Below are 17,797 nucleotides of genomic sequence, written 5' to 3'. Positions count from 1 at the left end.
GACAAAGATTCAGGAAAAGGACCACTTGGAGTTCCTGTTTCCCCAAAATATTCCCCCAAACCTCTTCACCCCCTTTCCTGGGGAGGCTTGAGAATAATCTACCAACCAGATAGGTAAACAAGGTGAGCACAAACCAGACCCTTGGGTTTTTAGGACACTAAAAACCAATCAGATTCTTAAAAAACAGAACTTTATTATAAAGGGAAAAAAATAAAAGAAACACCTCTGTAAAATCAGGATGGAAGGTAATTTTACAGGGTAATAAGATTTAAAACATAGAGGATTCCCCTCTAGGCAAAACTTCAAAGTTACAAAAAAACAGGGATAAACCTTCCTCTTAGCACAGGGAAAATTCACAAGCTAAAACAATAGATAATCTAACACATTTCCTTACAATTTGTAATCTTAGATGCTTAGTTCAGGTATGGCTTTAGGAGATGTATTTTCCATGCCCTGGTTCCTCGCTGACCGGGAGAGAACACAAAGAAACACAAAACAAAAACCTTCCCCCACAGATTTGAAAGTATCTTCTCCCCTTATTGGTCCTTTTGGTCAGGTGCCAACCAGGTTAGCTGAGCATCTTAGCCCTTTACAGGTAAAGGAGGGATTTTATGCTACCCTTAGCTGTATGTTTATGACAGATGCCTATGTCCATTGTGCACAAATCCACATTTAGGGAATGCACACACAGCAAAATTGGGTGCACCATAAAACTAAGTCATCACTGTTTGCTCTGTACAATCACTAAAGTACTGACCCTTAGCTGACCTGGTTAATCTTTACTAGAGGACACCTTGCTTTCACAAATCTTTTTAGCAGCATAAATAGCAAAGCAAAGTGCTGCACAAGCCTGGTGAACACCACAGGATCCTTGGAATCTGAGGTAAGTAATCATTTTACCATGGGGACTTCAAATGTGTATAACCAGTGTTGCATGCAGTTTATGTTATGCCATTTGATTCACATGGTGGTGCCTTTTGTGATGGCTGGTACAAAGAAATGTGTCTTAAGCAACCATTTCAGGGTGCAATAACCATGATGATATTTAAAATGCACGTAGCGCTTTACCTGATCAGAGCGCTGTAAAAGCACTAATTGACGAATTTTCACAGCAGTTGGGTAAGCAGTTATAGGGTGACAGTAATTTAACAGGGACTTAACACAAAAATGTCCCTTGTAGGCAGTGCTGATCTCTATGAGTGAAATCCTGATCACACTGAGGTCAGGGAAAAGCTGCCACTGATTTTAATGAGGGCAGAAATTAATCTCGTGTCTTGGGGAGGGGGAAGTGCTCAGAGAATGGAGCATTCGGGAACTAGGAAATCTGCTCCTTTGTTTTTCCCTGCTTAGAAATTGCTATCTTATAACCAGAATGAAGGATGGGAAGCAGCACCATCTGGTGAATAAGATTATGCATTTGATGGAGGTGTATCTCCTTTGTGCCTTAGCATATTACTAGTACAGCAGTTTTCACCTTGTGTAGTTTGAGCTGGGAATTCTGGAGAACTTGTAAAGGATGCAGGACGTGTGCTCTACAATGTAGGACTTTTTAAGTAGCCAGTACCTAAACTATTCTACAGAAGATTGTATTCAGGGATGTCTGTTTCTGAATCACAGAGATAAAACCATCTCTAGCACAGGTAAGATAGTGGTATCCAGACAGGGAACAAGTTCCACCAGAGACATGGCATTTACCCCAGCCCTCCTCTCAGTTTGCTGGTGAGATTTTAATAAGGTGGCTCCAGCTAGTCCCAGGGTTTTCTCCAGCACACCGCTGGGGAAGCAAGAGCTGCCATTCTCAGTTGTAAGATCAGCGTGACAGGACAAATGCTGACTTAGGTCAGTCAAACATGATTGCCAAGGTCCATTCAAAGCAAATTGCCCTAAGCACCGCCATCCTCTGAGTCTCAGCATGTTCTTGTGTCATTTGCCCGTTTCAACAGAAAGTTCTGCACGGCAAGAGCCACATCTCCTACAACCCCCAGCACTTTGTCGATGCTTAACACAGAACACGAGGGAAACTGAGGAAGAGAGGGGTGAAGTGATTTCTCTAAGGCTACACAGCAAGTCAGTGCAGACCTGGGACAAGAACTCAGGCACACCTGACTTTGAATCCTGTGTTTATATCCAGGCTAAACTAGACTGAGATCTACTGATGAAAAGCACTATAAAATAGTGAAATATTATTCTAATTTTGTGCAGGTTGCATTGTATTTGCATTTTAAGAAATTGTAAGGAATTGTCTTTGGTAACAGAAACCCAGAGTCATAAAGTATGTGTAGGATATTGTAGTTTGTGCTTTATAACAGATTCGGATTTAAACAGTGTCTCTTGCTAATTATAATTATCTGATCTCCTTGCAAATTGTGAAAGGCAAATACAGCAACCACATCAAATATGAAGTCCAAAGCAATGGCTCCCAGTCTTACTGGGGGTGGGGGTGGGGGGAAAATACTCAAAGCTTGCAGGGCAAAGATTCTATTACAAAGACTATTTCATTGGATATTCCCTTAATCCATGGAGCTTTCAAATCATATTCCTGAATGCATTAAGTGGCTTGCTTCTCACACTGTATACGCCTTAAATAAAATCCCTTTTCAATCAATATATATCCTTGGAACTATCCTTCTTTTATGGGACAAAATGTCAGATTTTAAATGACTGCAGAGGTGTTAATTGCCGACTTTATCTTCAATGATCTCTTGCAACATGTGTTAACTCTTTATGCTTAATAATCTGTTGCACCTTGGATTTAGCTGTGACTCTAATCACCTTTTGCAAACCTGAAGATGAGCTCTGTGCAGCTCAAAAGCTTGTCTATTTTATCAACAGAATTTGGTCCAGTAAAAGATATTACCTCACCCATCTTGTGTCTCTCAGATTCTAAATGATTTTTTTTTTCATTGAAATCAATAGCCATCTTTGCCCCCACCTCTGTTCTTGTCTCAGCTCAATGATAGACTAATAGAGAATCAGAGACAGTGTATCTTAGTGCAGAATTAGGCCCATAATATTGAAAAACTAAATTATAGTCCAAACAATTATATTTGAATTTCTCTTTCTACCCCTAAAGATCAGTCCAGGTTTCCAAACTGCAGGACTTTCGAAGGAATGCCAAACCCTACATTTTAAAATAATTGTAAAATTAAATGAGCATAAAAATTTAAATCTAGTATCTGAAAGTGTTTGAGAAGATCCCACTCATAACATAATCACTAATAGTTCAGGCAAAGCTTGCACCATTCATTGGCCTACAGGAACTTATGCCATAATACAAAATATATGCATGTCTGTTTAACTTGCCTGAAGTGTGTATTTGACCATGCTCATCAGCCATCTGCATAACTATTTCCAATAGGTGGCACTCGACAACATAAGAATAACTTCTCCCAAATGAGAAAACAGATTATAACTGGAAAAAGTTGTGTGGAGAATTTCAACAATTTTTTTTAAAGAAAAAAAGTTATTCTTCCCCAAACATTTTGTCTGAAAACCAACATATTTTATTCAAAAGCAGAAATATTTCTATTTGGAAAGGCTACCACTGTGCATTATGGGAGTTCTAGTTTGAGGGCTTCACTCTCCCATTCTCCTCTATAGGCCAGATTCTCTGATCAGACTACATCTCCCATGATGCACCATGGTCTCCCCTCAAGGTGAGGGAAGGTGGTTGCATTATAAGAGTTCTTAGCCTTGGTACATCATGTGACATGTAGTCAGGCTGGGGAGCCAGGCCCATAAGAGAGAATGTGGATATGAGGAAACTGAATTGAACTCCATATTAATGGGATAAACAGTTTTTGGCAGAAAAAATATTGATTATTAGCTAAAATATTTTGTTTATTCAATGAAAAAAATTATTGGGGGAAAAGCAGGCATCTTTTGAAAATAAATTGTTTAATCTAAACCCATTTTCATGGAAATACAGTTTTGATGGAAAATTTTTGACCAGCCCTAAAACAGAAATAGCAGACTGACCTGGGTCTTCTGTTTAAGAGTATTCAAGAGTATTTCTAGCATAGTTAAGAACACACATTCTGCTGTTATACTTATCCAATGCTTTCGCACAAGAGCCTGATTCTGCAAGGTACTAAATGTCCCATGTCATCCACTGAAATTAGTGACAGGTTTCAGAGTAGCAGCCGTGTTAGTCTGTATCCGCAAAAAGAACAGGAGTACTTGTGGCACCTTAGAGACTAACAAATTTATTAGAGCATTAGCTTTCATGAGCTACAGCTCACTTCATCGGATGCATAGAATGGAACATATAGTAAGATAGATAGATAGATAGATATATAAACATACAGATAAGTTGGAAGTTACCATACAAACTGTGAGAGGCTAATTAGTTAAGATGAGCTATTATCAGCAGGAGGAAAAAAAACTTTTGTAGTGAATGTTATGATTCCTGATGTCAGATTTGTGTCCATTTATTCTTTTGCGTAGACACTGTCCGGTTTGGCCAATGTATATGGCAGAGGGGCATTGCTGGCACATGATGGCATATATCACATTGGTAGATGTGCAGGTGAACAAAGCCCCTGGTGGCGTGGCTAATGTGATTAGGTCCTATGATGGTGTCACTTGAATAAATATGTGGACAGAGTTGGCATCAGGCTTTGTTGCAAGGATAGGTTCCTGGGTTAGTGTTTTTGCTGTGTGGTGTGTAGTTGCTGATGAGTATTTGCTTCAGGTTGGGGGGCTGTCTGTAAGCAAGGACTGGTCTGTCTCCCAGGATCTGTGAGAGTGAGAGATCATTTTTCAGGATAGGTTGTAAATCTTTGATGACACACTGGAGAGGTTTTAGTTGGGGGCTGAAGATGTGCAGGGGCTCGTTCACGTGCACATCTACCAATGTGATATATGCCATTATGTGCCAGCAATGCCCCTCTGCCATGTACTTTGGCCAAACCGGACAGTGTCTACACAAAAGAATAAATGGACACAAATCTGACATCAGGAATCATAACGTTCAAAAACCACAAAAAGAAAAGGAGGACTTGTGGCACCTTAGAGACTAACAGATTTATTTGAGCATAAGCTTTCGTGCATCTGATGAAGTGAGCTGTAGCTCATGAAAGCTCATGCTCAAATAAATTTGTTAGTCTCTAAGGTGCCACAAGTCCTCCTTTTCTTTTTGCGAATACAGACTAAAATGGCTGCTACTCTGAAACCATTCAAAAACTGGTAGGAGAACACTTCAACCTCTCTGGCCACTCAGTAAAAGATTTAAGGGTGGCAATTTTGCAACAGAAAAGCTTCAAAAACAGACTCCAACGAGAAACTGCTGAGCTTGAATTAATATGCAAACTAGATACCATTAACTTGGGTTTGAATAGAGACTGGGAGTGACTGGGTCATTACATATATTGAATCTATTTCCTTAAGTTAAGTATCTTCACACCTTCTTGTCAACTGTCTAAATGGGCCATCTTGATTATCACTACAAAAGTATTTTTTCTCCTGCTAATAATAGCTCATCTTAACTAATTAGCCTCTCACAGTTTGTATGATAACTGCCAACTTATCTGTATGTATATATAATATATATATATATATATATTACTATATGTTCCATTCTATGCATCCGATGAAGTGAGCTGTAGCTCACGAAAGCTTATGCTTTAATAAATTTGTTAGTCTCTAAGGTGCCACAAGTACTCATGTTCTTTTTACTGAAATCAATGGAATTGAGCACTTTGCACCATCAGGTCCTTAAAATTTATAATGAATGCTTGAAAAATGCCCTAATTTGTAATTCTTTGGGCCTCAGTTTTGTCATGCACTCCATTCAAACACAGGGCTCACTCCTCAAGAGAGTTCATTGCACAGTCAGGCCCCCACTTGCCTTGTCCTTTACAATTCTGATATAGACAGCCTGGGTCTCTACTGTGTTACACCAGTTTCATTCTGGTATAATTTCACTGACTAGAATACAGCCACACTAGCCTGAAGCTAGAGTAACCAGTGTTGGCATCTTGCATGATTTTATTGTGAGTCTTGCAATAATTGGTATGTTTCTTAAAGTCCAAGCTCCTGGAGTCAGGTGAAGGTATGAGATTAATCTGTGTGCATGGGAGGCTAGGTTAGATATTAGGAAACACTTTTTAACTACAAGGATAGTTAACCTCTGGAACAGGCTTCCAAGGAAGGTTGTGGAATCCCCATCATTGCAGGTGTTTAAGAACAGGTTGGACAAACACCTATCAGCAATGGTCTAGATTTACTTGGTCCTTCCTCAGCTCAGGGGGCTGGACTTGATGACCTCTCAGGGTTCCTTCTGGCCCTACATTTCTATGAATATGTGAGAATCTCAGATTTCAATTTTTTAAAAAAAGTAAATCTCTGACCCAGAATCAGGCCCATATTATATTAGATTCTGACTATGAATTGAAAATTGAAATGCAACATGATTAACTCTATGAAAGTTAATCAGTCCACCACAAAAACAACCAAGCCAAGAAAAAAAACCTATTATAATTGTGTAGTACAAAACAAACTAATCAAAAATTTAAAACAATATGCACTAAAACAATACAGAAAACTGGAATTCATATAGAAATACAGCGGTAATTGAAACATCTTGTCTGAGCTACTAAAATGGCTTCTTGAACAGGGACATTCAAACTCAATATGTATCTCACATTCCAAGGAAATATGAATTGGCTAATAAATCTGCCCATGTAAAATTCCAACAATATTGTATGTTTAGTGTTAGGCACTAAAAGAGATGAGAACAAAGAATGGTGGTGGCTTTGATGTGAAATGAAATATTCATTGGTATCTATGATAACTAGATAAATTGTGACTAGAGCTGAATAAATAGTTCACAATGAATAATTTATCCAAATGTATCCACAGCGTAGGCTTGCAGAGAATCTGTGAGCAGATTAGGCTTAGCTCTGGTTCATGTGTTATGAGAGTTGATTTCTTTTCAAATGGTTTTATTCATATTGTCTGGAGAGCATTTGTGCCAAATATTCAAATTAGGAGCTTTGTAAAACTAGTCAGATAAGTCATGAGGTATTGTTTCTGTGTCTTGACTGGTTGAGAACACAAGAATAGCCATCTTAAATAATATGTATGTGAATTTTAAACTTGGTTGCTATGAACACTTGCAGATGTTCTGCTTTTCTGCAATATTTGCAAACAGACGTCTGGTTTTTACAAATATTCACGCTTCTAAAACCCAAAGGATCAGATATTTGCAGAAAGACAATAAAAAGATACAAACACAAAGTGAAGCATATTCCTTTAAAAATTTGAGTGATTATTCACTGAAAATATTTTTGCAATATTTGCCCAGTCCTAGCTGAAATGTTTTTCTATTTGTGGAATGTAACATCATGGAAAGTGGATATTAATGGGGCAAAATAAACCTGCTCCCTGCAGTGAGAGAGCCAAGAGACAGCAGTGAGCAAATACCCTTGATAATACTCTTTGGAGTTGAGTCCCTGCTGGGATGCAAGGCCATTGTTGGTGCAGGGACCTTCAATTTACACCTTCCTGAGTGAACTTTAGTGAATGTGGCCTAGTATTTCTCAAACCAATTCACAACCCTCATGCCATTTGTTTGGTCCAGCTGCAGGTAAATTGATGTTTAGAAAGGAGTTCAGCTCTGATTGCAAACTCACTTGATGATGGGTTTATACAGTCATTAGTGGACAAAGTAATGTACTTCCTGCAACCAGAAGGAAAGAAGGCAAACAGAAATGGGTTGACTCCTATGGATCTGATCTTAAACCCATTGAAGTCAACAGAAAATAATGTCATTGTCTTCAACGAGCTTTGGATTATGTTCACCTGTGTTGTCCTGGGACATCTGCCCTTTGAGGTATGAAATACCAGGACATCTTTCTGCCCTCCCCCTCTCCCCCCATCCTACCACATACACCCTGGGTACTACCTGCCCATCCCACCCATGGGAGATGGCACAGCCTCCAGGAACTTCTGCTCCTGGGGTTGCCATGGCTACTGACCTCACCAAGCAGGGCACAGCATCGGCTGGATCCACCCTGCTGCCACCTCGCGGTCAACCCCACAGACAGTACCTGCATGGTGGTAGCTGTCCACTCCTGGACCCAAGCTCTTCCTGTCCTGCTTGCGGGTCCCAAGCCAACCCATCCCTGCAGTTCCCAGACACTCTGGAGCCAAAGCTACTCTGTGCAGGCACTGGTGCCCCCTGGCTCCCCCCCCTCCCCCCCATAGCCTCTAGGGCCTGAGGGAGCCTGCAGGGGTGTGACTGACAACAGTGGGACTTTTCATGTCCTGAGAAGACTTATGGATTTCCTGGGACAGCTACCTAAAAAAAGGGATGACCCCAAGAAAACCAGGATAGCTGGTAACCCTAGTTATCATCTCTACGCTATGTTGGGAACTGAAATATTATTCTTAACCAAGAGAGCACCTGCTGAAGTTAAAGAGGCCTGTAAAAGGAAATTAACTTTCTAAAATGTCCCTGAGTGTGAAAAAAAAACACTTTTTGTAGTGTTGAAAAAAATGAACCCATTCCAGTGGGTTTACTGGTTTCTGAAGGAAAGAACATTATTTCACACTCTTTCTAGAAGAGGTTTTTCACTGAGGCATCTCACTGTTACAAAGAGTGTAAGAGTTTTGGGGTTTGCTATAAAAAGCCAGGCATCCTTCGTTGAAATGCAGCATCTTGGACACCTGACAATAATTAGGGTATTTAAAAGCAGGGATAGAGGAATCAGCTCAGAGGCAATAAGAACCAGTCCAGACATATCCCCTCAACTTGTATTCAGCTTTGGATAGTGATTCCTGCCTAACTCTTCCCCTTTTCTTGGCTCAGAAGATATCTGGATCTCCTAACACAGTGGTCCTCCTGTTGTGAACAATCTTAGAGCCTTAGAGTCAAAAGCAATCTCCAGCATTGCAGTATTTTGGCTCACAAGCGTTGCCATACTTTAGACAGGCACATGTGTCCATACGAGTAGCATCCACTGCATAGTCTCCCCTCTATGTCCTTTGGCCTAAATTAAATACACAGCACCTTCAATGAGCTACCCTTGCTTTTTCTGCAATAACACTGGGTAGTCATGGGGATGAGGGATGTGGAGCAGAGGAGGATCATGTAGGAGAATTGCAGGAAGGTTAAGCACACCATTAAGAACCGAGTTAGGCCACACAAAAATTTAATCGCTGAAGAGATAATCACAGGATCACCTATTATATGGGGATGAGAGAGTAATTTTCACTACTAGGTTTATTTATTTATTTTCCACTTACTAACCAATTCATTTTTGCCACACACAGTAGTTCCACTGGAAGATGAAGCCCGTCCTCTATCTGTGTTTGTTACTTGCTGGGCTTCATGCTGTTGTCCATTGCAATCACAGGCCTGACCACCACAATGGACATGACCACCATAAAGATATAGCTCGTGAGGAACACCATGAGGAACACCATCATGAAGGTGACTGCCTCAAACTAGCTCCCAGCAATGCTGATTTTGCATTTAGACTCTACAAGCAGATTACCTCAGAAGCCCCTAAGAAGAACATTTTCTTCTCTCCTGTTAGCATCTCCACTGCCTTTGCAATGCTGGCCCTAGGTGCTAAATCAGCCACTCTGACTCAGATTCTGGAAGGACTTGCCTTTAATCTGACAGAAGTTCAGGAAGAGGAGATACATCATGGTTTCCATGCTCTCATCCGCATTCTAAACCATCCTGACGGTGAGCTCCAACTCAATATGGGAAACGCCTTGTTCCTAAAAGAAAAACTGAAAACACTAGAGAAGTTTTTAGCTGATGTCAAAAACCTGTATGAAGCAGAAGCTTTTAGTATCAACTTCAAGAATACTGCAGAGGCTCAGAAACAGATCAATGATTATGTAGAGAAGAAAACACATGGGAAAATTGTTGAATTAGTCAAGGGTCTTGATCCGGAGACTGCAATGATTTTGGTTAGCTATATCTTCTTTAAAGGTAAGTAGATATATACAGACAGATGTCTGTTTAATATGTTTTAGATGGCTGAGTATGATCAGTCTTAGAATCTAAGACAAGAAAACTACAGTTCTTTTTTTTACAATCTATAGGGAACTGTACAGATTGTTAGGGGGCTTATTCCTTCACCCACTTACTTCCCTGGTCGTTCTCGCATGAACAGAGAGCAACAATACCCGAAGTCCAAAGGTGCAAACAATTCGATGTTCATTGGGGTGAACTTCCAGCAAGCATGATTCCAGTTTCCTTCCTTAGTATCCTCCTTCCCAGCTCTGACACCACAGAGCCTTACACCTGTGTCCCTGTTCCCATTCCTACCCTTAGCCAAACATGATTCCAACTTCCTTACTCCCATTCCCTGTTCCCATTTCCCCCTTTAGCAAAACATGATTCCAATTTTCTTACCCCCATTCCCTGTTCCCATTTCCCCCTTTAGCAAAACATGATTGCAATTTCCTTACCCCCATTCCCTGTTCCCATCTCCCTTACCCACATGCCCATGCCCATGCCCACCCACACCCAGTCACTTCCTCATTGACTACAGATTATATAGTAAAACTTGAGTTCTGCTTAGCTATACCTTAACCAATCATTTTCCTGAAATTTAACTAACCAATCCTAACATATTGTAACATGATTATGTAACCAATTATATCCCACCACCTTAATTAGTTTACACCCAGCAAAATTAATTATACAGCAGACAGGAACAATCACAGAACCAGACAGAGATTATACAGACAAACAATAGCAAAGTGGGAACTATAATGACAAGACAATACAGAAGTGAGGATTTCACATCCCAGCTATTGATAAGTGAGTTCTTGCCAGACAGGATGCTATCAAACTAAGTTTCCTTTTACATTTTCTAGGCACTTCCCTTTCTCTGGAGGTGATAGGAATACAATCCTGTCCTGATAGTGTCTGACAGCCCAATAGCACCTTATTTCAATGTGACTAGTTTGGAATGTGAGGATGTGACTGTTTGCTTCCCAGCTTATGGCTGCCTCTGCTGCTTAGCCAAAGGCCTTAGCCTAAGAACAGGGCCTCAGACTGTCACAGTAAGAGAAGGCCCTTACACCAGCAGACAGTGATTTTGATTCTTTCTTTTATACCTCTGGAACTAGCCAAGTGATAAGAATACACCTAAATTCTTAAAGTACAGGCCTTTGCAGACAGGCCTGAATATCTATATCCTAACACAGATTGTTAATCTTGTAAACTGACCTATCTTGACAGTTATCAAGTCATTCCATTATGATTTCAAATCAGTGTTGTTGATGTAGAAAGAAATGGGTGGAAAACCAAATGCCCACATCCCTGTTCACCTAGCTGTGAAAAGTGGTTGTAGGTTCACTCCGCTATCAGAGGGAACATAAACCCCACCCTGTAGCATAAGGCACACAGAAAACTTGCATCATCATTGAATTTTGGGGCAAAGGGAGGCCCATATCATTCCCCCACAGGTGCATCATTCATCTGGAACTAGAGTGTTCTTTAGAGAGAGTTAGTAATAAGTACAATGTTGCAACCCTCACCTCCCCCCATTTTTGCTTGTAAGCATTAAGGGATGAGCCAACTACCTGATCCTTCTTATCTGTCTCTTTCAAAGGTTGGCCAATCTACTGCAGACAAATATTCAAGGGTGGCCAATCTAGTGCAGACAAATATTTTTCAGACATGCTTCATGCCTTGTCAGCATTAACATTGATGCTGCTACAATATGGCATTGTACAATGGAACTAGTCAGTGTAAGCAGAGTAAAGTGAGTTTTAATGCCCATTATGGGCCTGATCCAAAGCCCACTGAAGTCAATAGGAGTCTTTCCATTGAAGTCAATGAGTTTTGGATCAGGTCCTCTGACCACAACACAGCTAAAGTGGGCTTCAAATGTAAAGTGTTGCATTTACCTTGCAGTGAAACTACGTGTGCTCTCCGCAACAGAATGTGAGCCTGTGCCATCTGAATTCAAATCCATGTTATTCAAGTGGGTTCAAAAGAAAGTAAACCAGGTCCCAAGTCTAGGGAAAAAATGAGCAAGTTAAAACACAACTGGTTTTCCCGACAGGACATAATTTGGCCCCAAAACCCACGCAAATAGAGTAATTTTTCGTCCCTCAAAACTACAGGTTTAAAAACATTTAACCAGTCATTCAAAGTTATATGTCTGGGCAATACAGAGATGCCCCTGCATTATTCTAATAAAGGAATAACAATAGTCTTTTGATTAGCACACAGGATTAGGAGTCCGAGTCCAGTTCCCATGGTTTTTAACCTCTCTGTGCCTCCCTGTCTATGAAATAGGGATGATAATACTTCCCTATCTCAGTGGGGAATTGTTAAGGCTCTACCAAATTCACAACTATGAAAAATGCAGCACGGACCATGAAATCAGGTCTCCCCCCGTGAAATCGGGTCTTTTCTGTGCTTTTACCCGCTACTATACAGATTTCACGGGGGAGACCAGAGTTTCTCAAATTGGGGGTCCTGACCCAAAAGGAAGTTGCAGGGAGGTCGCTAGATTATTTTTGTGGGGTCATGGTATTGCCACCCTTCCTTCTGCACTGCTGCCTTCAGAGCTGGGCGGCCAGAGAGCGGCGGCTGTTGGCTGGGCACCAAGCTCTGAAGGCAGCACCCCGCCAGCAGCAGCGCAGGAGTAAAGGTGGCAATACCGTCCCACGCCACCCTTCCTTCTGCGCTGCTGCCTTCAGAGCTGGGCCCTCAGTCAGCAGCTGCCGCCCTCCGACCGCCCAGCTCTGCAGGCAGCAGCACAGAAGGAAGGGCGGCAATACCATACCTTGCCATCCTTACTCCTGCGCTGCTGCTGGCAACGGCTCTGCCTTCAGAGCTGGGCCCTCAGTCAGCAGCTGCTGCTCTCCGACCACCCAGCTCTGCAGGCAGCAGCACAGAAGGAAGGGCGGCAATACCATATCTTGCCATCCTTACTCCTGCGCTGCTGCTGGCAACGGCTCTGCCTTCAGAGCTGGGCAGTTGGAGTACCACAAGCAGCAACGCAGAAGCAAGGGTAGCAGTACTGCAACCCTCCCTACAATAACCTTGCAATCCCCACACACACACGCAATTCCTTTTTGGGTCAGGACCTCTACAATTACAACACCATGAAATCTCAGATTTAAATAGTTGAAATCATGAAATTTACAATTTTTTTAAATCCCATGACTGTGAAATTGACCAAAATGGACTGTGAATTTGGTAGGGCTCTAGGCTTTGTAAGGCTTATTGTAATTCTTTAATGTTTCTGGGGTGTTGCACTATGATTAGGCATTTCTGTGGCCTACAAATAAATACATGTTGCAAAACCAATAATCCCTTATAAATAAAAATTAGCTTTTGAATTACATACACACATAACCTTACATGGTTCACCTGGACTATATGTGTAATTCCTCTTTTCCAGAATATTCAACCCCATTCTCTTTCCTTCTGTTAGGCAAGTGGGAAAAACCTTTTATGCCAGAAGACACTAAAGAAAGAGACTTCTTCGTGGATGAGGAAACAATCGTTAAAGTCCCTATGATGCGCAGAATGGGCATGTTTGTCCACCACTTCGATGTGGAGCTGTCTTGCACAGTGGTCCAACTTTATTACAATGGAAGTGCTACAGCATTTTTTATTCTGCCTAATAAAGGAAAAATTAAGCAGGTAGAAGATGCTCTGCGGAAAGAAATTGTGTCCAGATGGGCAACCTCACTTCATCGAAGGTAATCTTTTGGCAATCAGGTACCATTTCAAAGTATTATGGAGTCGCCAATTCAAGTATGGGGGCCTGGCACGTCTGAAGTGCTGATGTACTTTGAAAAGTGAAACTTTGAAAATGACACTGTGGGGTTTATATCTCTCAGTGACTCCTAATCAGACCTGCTCAGTTTAACAATTTTTTCTCCTAATTGCCAACCCTGCAAACTCACCCTTTGCTTTTAGAGTCAAGTTGGGTTCTTTTTTCGCTCAGGCATTCCCATCAATAAAGATCTTGCAATTGGAATGTATTTAATCATTCTTCCAGTGGTGCATGGGCTGGAATAGAATTCAGCTTTCTTTCTTAGAACTGCCTCAGTTCTGCAGGGCTGTCAGGAATAAAAAGTAGTAAAAGTGTGTTTGAGTCACTAATGTAATCAGTTTGCTTGATCAAGAAGATGCAATTTCCAGTCATTTTTCAGGATAGAATTGCATTTTGAAATATCTTGACAAATTGCCAGTGGTATTAACACCTTTCATAAACCAGAATCACAACTAACAGAGAATTCAATCACATGGTTGTAGACCGCAAGAACCTTATTCTCTGAATCAAGTGAAGAAAATTATGACTTAAACTCTTTCACCTAGAAGACAAAGGGAAATGACAGGCTCAAAATGTATTACTTATTCATTTTCTAAATCTGAAGAATACAAGAAAAACTTGCTTTTGACCTGGAATCAACACCAGCTACGATTTTCCACTGCTGCAACTTGCTGGCAAGTGAAGAGACGCTAGAACCGTTAGAGAAGTTGCATTAGTCAAGTCAGCCTACTTCTGAGTTCCCCATTGATTCACTGTTAATAATCAAGATAAGCCTATTTGCACCCAGGGTTCTCACTACATCTGCCTGAACTCTCTTTTTACAAAGTCTTGTGTTTGCTAAAATAGCTGCAGTTTTGTAAAGCATTTGGTGCGACCTCTAATAAAATCATACTAGATAAATTAGTTCACATTGGTTTGAATATGGGCATGGGTTGAAGGAGTGTAATCAAAATGTGCTGATAAAGAGCAATATGGGCCTGATCCAAAGCCTACTGAAGTTAATTGGAATCTCTCAATATGTGTCAGTGGGCTTTGGATCAGGTCCAAAGTCAAGCTGGGCCAGGAGTCCATTGAGGCAGAGATCAGTGTTAGTCCTGGTCATATTTAACAAGTAGGTTAACAATCTGGAAGAGGATGGAAGAAACACACTAATTTGGTTTGCTTGTGCTAATTAGCTAGATGATACTAAAGGGGGAGGTGCTGCAGAAGTTACTGAGGATACTGAAATATAAAGCGTCACAGTGGAGTTAGAGATATCGGGCAGTAAATTGGATAGCAGCTGGCAATGTGATACTCACAAAAAAAAGTTCATGCAATTCTCAGCAGCATATTCTGGAGCATCCTGGGCTAAATTCATCATTGGTGTAAGTCCACTGAAGAGCAACAAAAAATATGAGAGACCACTTGAACTAAATGGCCAATTTTAGACCTGGTGTAATATCACCAAAGCCAGAGGTGTTACATCAGAGATGAGTTCGACCCATTATCTGCATCACCATTTGAAAGCTCTGGAAAGCAGAGGGACAGTTAGTACTGTACACAAAGGAGTGTGCCTACTCCCGGGGGTTTTCTTGTAACAGTCACAGAAGCTAAATAGGTCAGAGTACAGTGTATGAGCTAAGTGAAATATTTTAGCATCTTGTTGTGTTTCTTCTTTTGACAGCTCTGCAATCCTGTACATTCCAAAATTTTCAATCTCTGCTACCTATGATTTAAAGGACCATCTCACCAAAATGGGCATTACTGATGTGTTCACCAAACAAGCTGATCTGTCTGGAATCACTGGGGAGCCTGAGCTGCAGGTTTCAAGAGTAAGTTTGCAAATGTGGGGGTTCTCTTTTCCTTTTCAAAATGCCATGTTAAAATGTACCTTGCTTAGCAGAGCGTCTGATTGTCAGTCACAATGGGACAGATCCATCCCTGGCTTAACTCTGCTCAGATCCGGGGGTTTACACCAGGGATGAATTTGGCCGAATGTCAACCTGGATTTCAGCTTAGCCCATTGCACTCTAAGGTGCATCTTCTGCAATAGCCCTTTAACCCTTTTTGAACCAGTACTGAGCAACTGGATGTTCCAGAGCATATCAGGGTAGGTTCCCCTCCAGAAGAATGAGATGGTGAGCAGGCAGCCTGATTCTCAACAGAAGCTGCCAAAGGTACTTGGAAGATGCTGCCCAGCCTCCTGCCCCAGGAAAGCAGGACTGGATTGCAGGCTGGCCACCCCAGTGAGTCTGGAGGAGGTGCAGGCAGTGGATAGGAAACTAAAGGGTATCCCATTCCTCACAAGATGGCAACTCAAGGTGGGGATATCATGAAGGGGTGGGTCGTAGAGGAGGAAGAGAAGATCTCAGGGTTAAGGGAAACACTTCAGATAAGCATCTATGTTTTTGGACTGATTTCTGGAATTTAACTGGATGTCATTTATATTAGCTGTTTAGATGCGTTTGCCCAAATACTTTCAGTCATTTCCTTTCCCCCAGGCATAAAGAGACTAATGAAAGCAATTTAGATGCTTCTCCCATATTTATTGGTCTTAGAGGACACAAGAGGTACTTATGCCTTGTGCTGGTCCTCTGCAAACAGGTGAATTTCAGCCATAATCCCTCAGAAACCAGTTCTCCATCCCTTCAGAGATCTTGGAGATCTGCAATTGAGACTATTTTTTGTAGACTGAAAGAAAAATCTCCTTCATAGAGGGGAGGGTCAAACAGATCCATCATGTCCAGTTTTGGGCACCACACTCCACACAAGAAACATGTGGACAAACTGGAGTCCAGAGGAGAACAACGACAATGAAAAGAAGTATAGAAAACCTGAAAGTATTGGACATGTTTAGTCTCGAGAAGACGGCGGGGGACATGATGATAGTCTTCAAATATGTAAAAATGTGTTATAACTATAAGGAGGTATAGACTTATAACCAAAAAATTTTCGTTGATCAATTGTTTTTCATGTCTACCGAGGGTACACCAAGAAGTAATCAGCTTAGTTTGCAGCAAGGGAGATTTAGGTTAGATATTAGGAAAAACTTTCTAACTATAAAGACGGTTAAGCACTGGAACAGGTTACCTAGGAAGGTTGAGGAATACCCATCATTGGTGTCTTTTAAGAACATGTTGGTGAACATATATCAGGCATGCTCTAGGTATGCTTAATCCTGCCTCAGCGCAGGGGGTGAACTAGACGACCTCTTGAGGTCTCTTCCAGCCCTGAATTTCTATGATCTGATGATCTTGTTTCTCAGATATGCAACAATTGCTAGAATAAGAAAATGTCCTCTCTTTCTGTAGTGTCCATTCAGTCCTGTCCATCTGCCCACTCTTCCCCAGGAGACTTTCTAAACAGCTCTAAAAGCCATCAGGTTCATCTTTACTTACAAGCTACTGTTCTCTGCTCAGAATGGCAATATGTGCTTTATCTCCCACAGGTTGTCCATAAGGCCGTGCTGAACATCGATGAGAGAGGCACAGAGGCGGCAGCAGCCACTGCCATTGAAATAATGCCAATGTCTTTTCCTCACATCATTGAATTCAACTCTCCCTTCCTGGTGCTGATTTTTGATAGAGCTACCAACAGCACACTCTTCATTGGAAAGATGAATAACCCTGCTGAGCCTTAAGTGTTATCAATTCAGATGGCTATTCCTAAATAAAGAAGCTTTGCCACCTGAATTAACTGGTTAGAAGTATACTTGCTTCCTTAGTGAATACTTTCGCGCAACATCAGAACCAGTAGCAACTAGTGCTGAAAAAGATAAATTGGGCTTATGCAGCATCGTTATCTGATGTGGGCAGAAAAAGTATTTTTTTAATTAGGACAGCAAACAAAAAACATTTCTGACAGCTGAGAATGAAGAGACTTTAGTAAGATTTCCAGATTCTCCAGCACACAGTCATAGTGATTTGCATCACAATAGAAACTTCTTGTTTAATTTCTGGCTGTCAGCTAATGTTCTTTGGATGAAATGATGAACAATTTTGCTAACAGAGGAGAAGTGGTGTCATTCTGTCATAGCTGGAGACATAGCA

General features: G+C 41.3%; 1 protein-coding gene across 2 annotated transcripts; it reads left to right on the top strand.

Annotated features, from left to right (window-relative positions):
* The first annotated feature begins 791 nt into the window (after positions 1-791).
* Positions 792-17,440, top strand: LOC125637580 (alpha-1-antitrypsin-like). Of its 2 annotated transcripts, XM_048852215.2 has the most exons (6): positions 795-883; positions 7,583-7,834; positions 9,277-9,949; positions 13,422-13,692; positions 15,433-15,580; positions 17,197-17,440. In XM_048852215.2, exons 3-6 carry the CDS (start codon positions 9,292-9,294, stop codon positions 17,386-17,388), a joined length of 1,269 nt encoding a protein of 422 aa, XP_048708172.1. In that variant the 5' UTR covers positions 795-883; positions 7,583-7,834; positions 9,277-9,291; the 3' UTR covers positions 17,389-17,440. The 2 variants fall into 2 exon arrangements, with proteins under 2 accessions (XP_048708171.1, XP_048708172.1); XM_048852214.2 differs by lacking the exon at positions 7,583-7,834 and having other exon boundaries at positions 792-883.
* The last annotated feature ends 357 nt before the right edge of the window (positions 17,441-17,797 follow it).

The sequence above is a fragment of the Caretta caretta genome, chromosome 6, assembly GCF_965140235.1.
Source record: "Caretta caretta isolate rCarCar2 chromosome 6, rCarCar1.hap1, whole genome shotgun sequence".
Taxonomy (NCBI): domain Eukaryota; kingdom Metazoa; phylum Chordata; order Testudines; family Cheloniidae; genus Caretta; species Caretta caretta.
The sequence above is the reverse complement of the archived record's forward strand: the minus strand, read 5'-3'. Positions and strand labels throughout refer to the sequence as shown.

Bases quoted from the DNA above. Each gene is read 5' to 3' on its own strand.
- LOC125637580 (XM_048852214.2), top strand. From the start codon at position 9,292: ATGAAGCCCGTCCTCTATCTGTGTTTGTTACTTGCTGGGCTTCATGCT. The intron at 9,950-13,421 runs GTAAGTAGATAT...TCCTTCTGTTAG, and splicing joins TAGCTATATCTTCTTTAAAG to GCAAGTGGGAAAAACCTTTT. The intron at 13,693-15,432 runs GTAATCTTTTGG...TTCTTTTGACAG, and splicing joins GCAACCTCACTTCATCGAAG to CTCTGCAATCCTGTACATTC.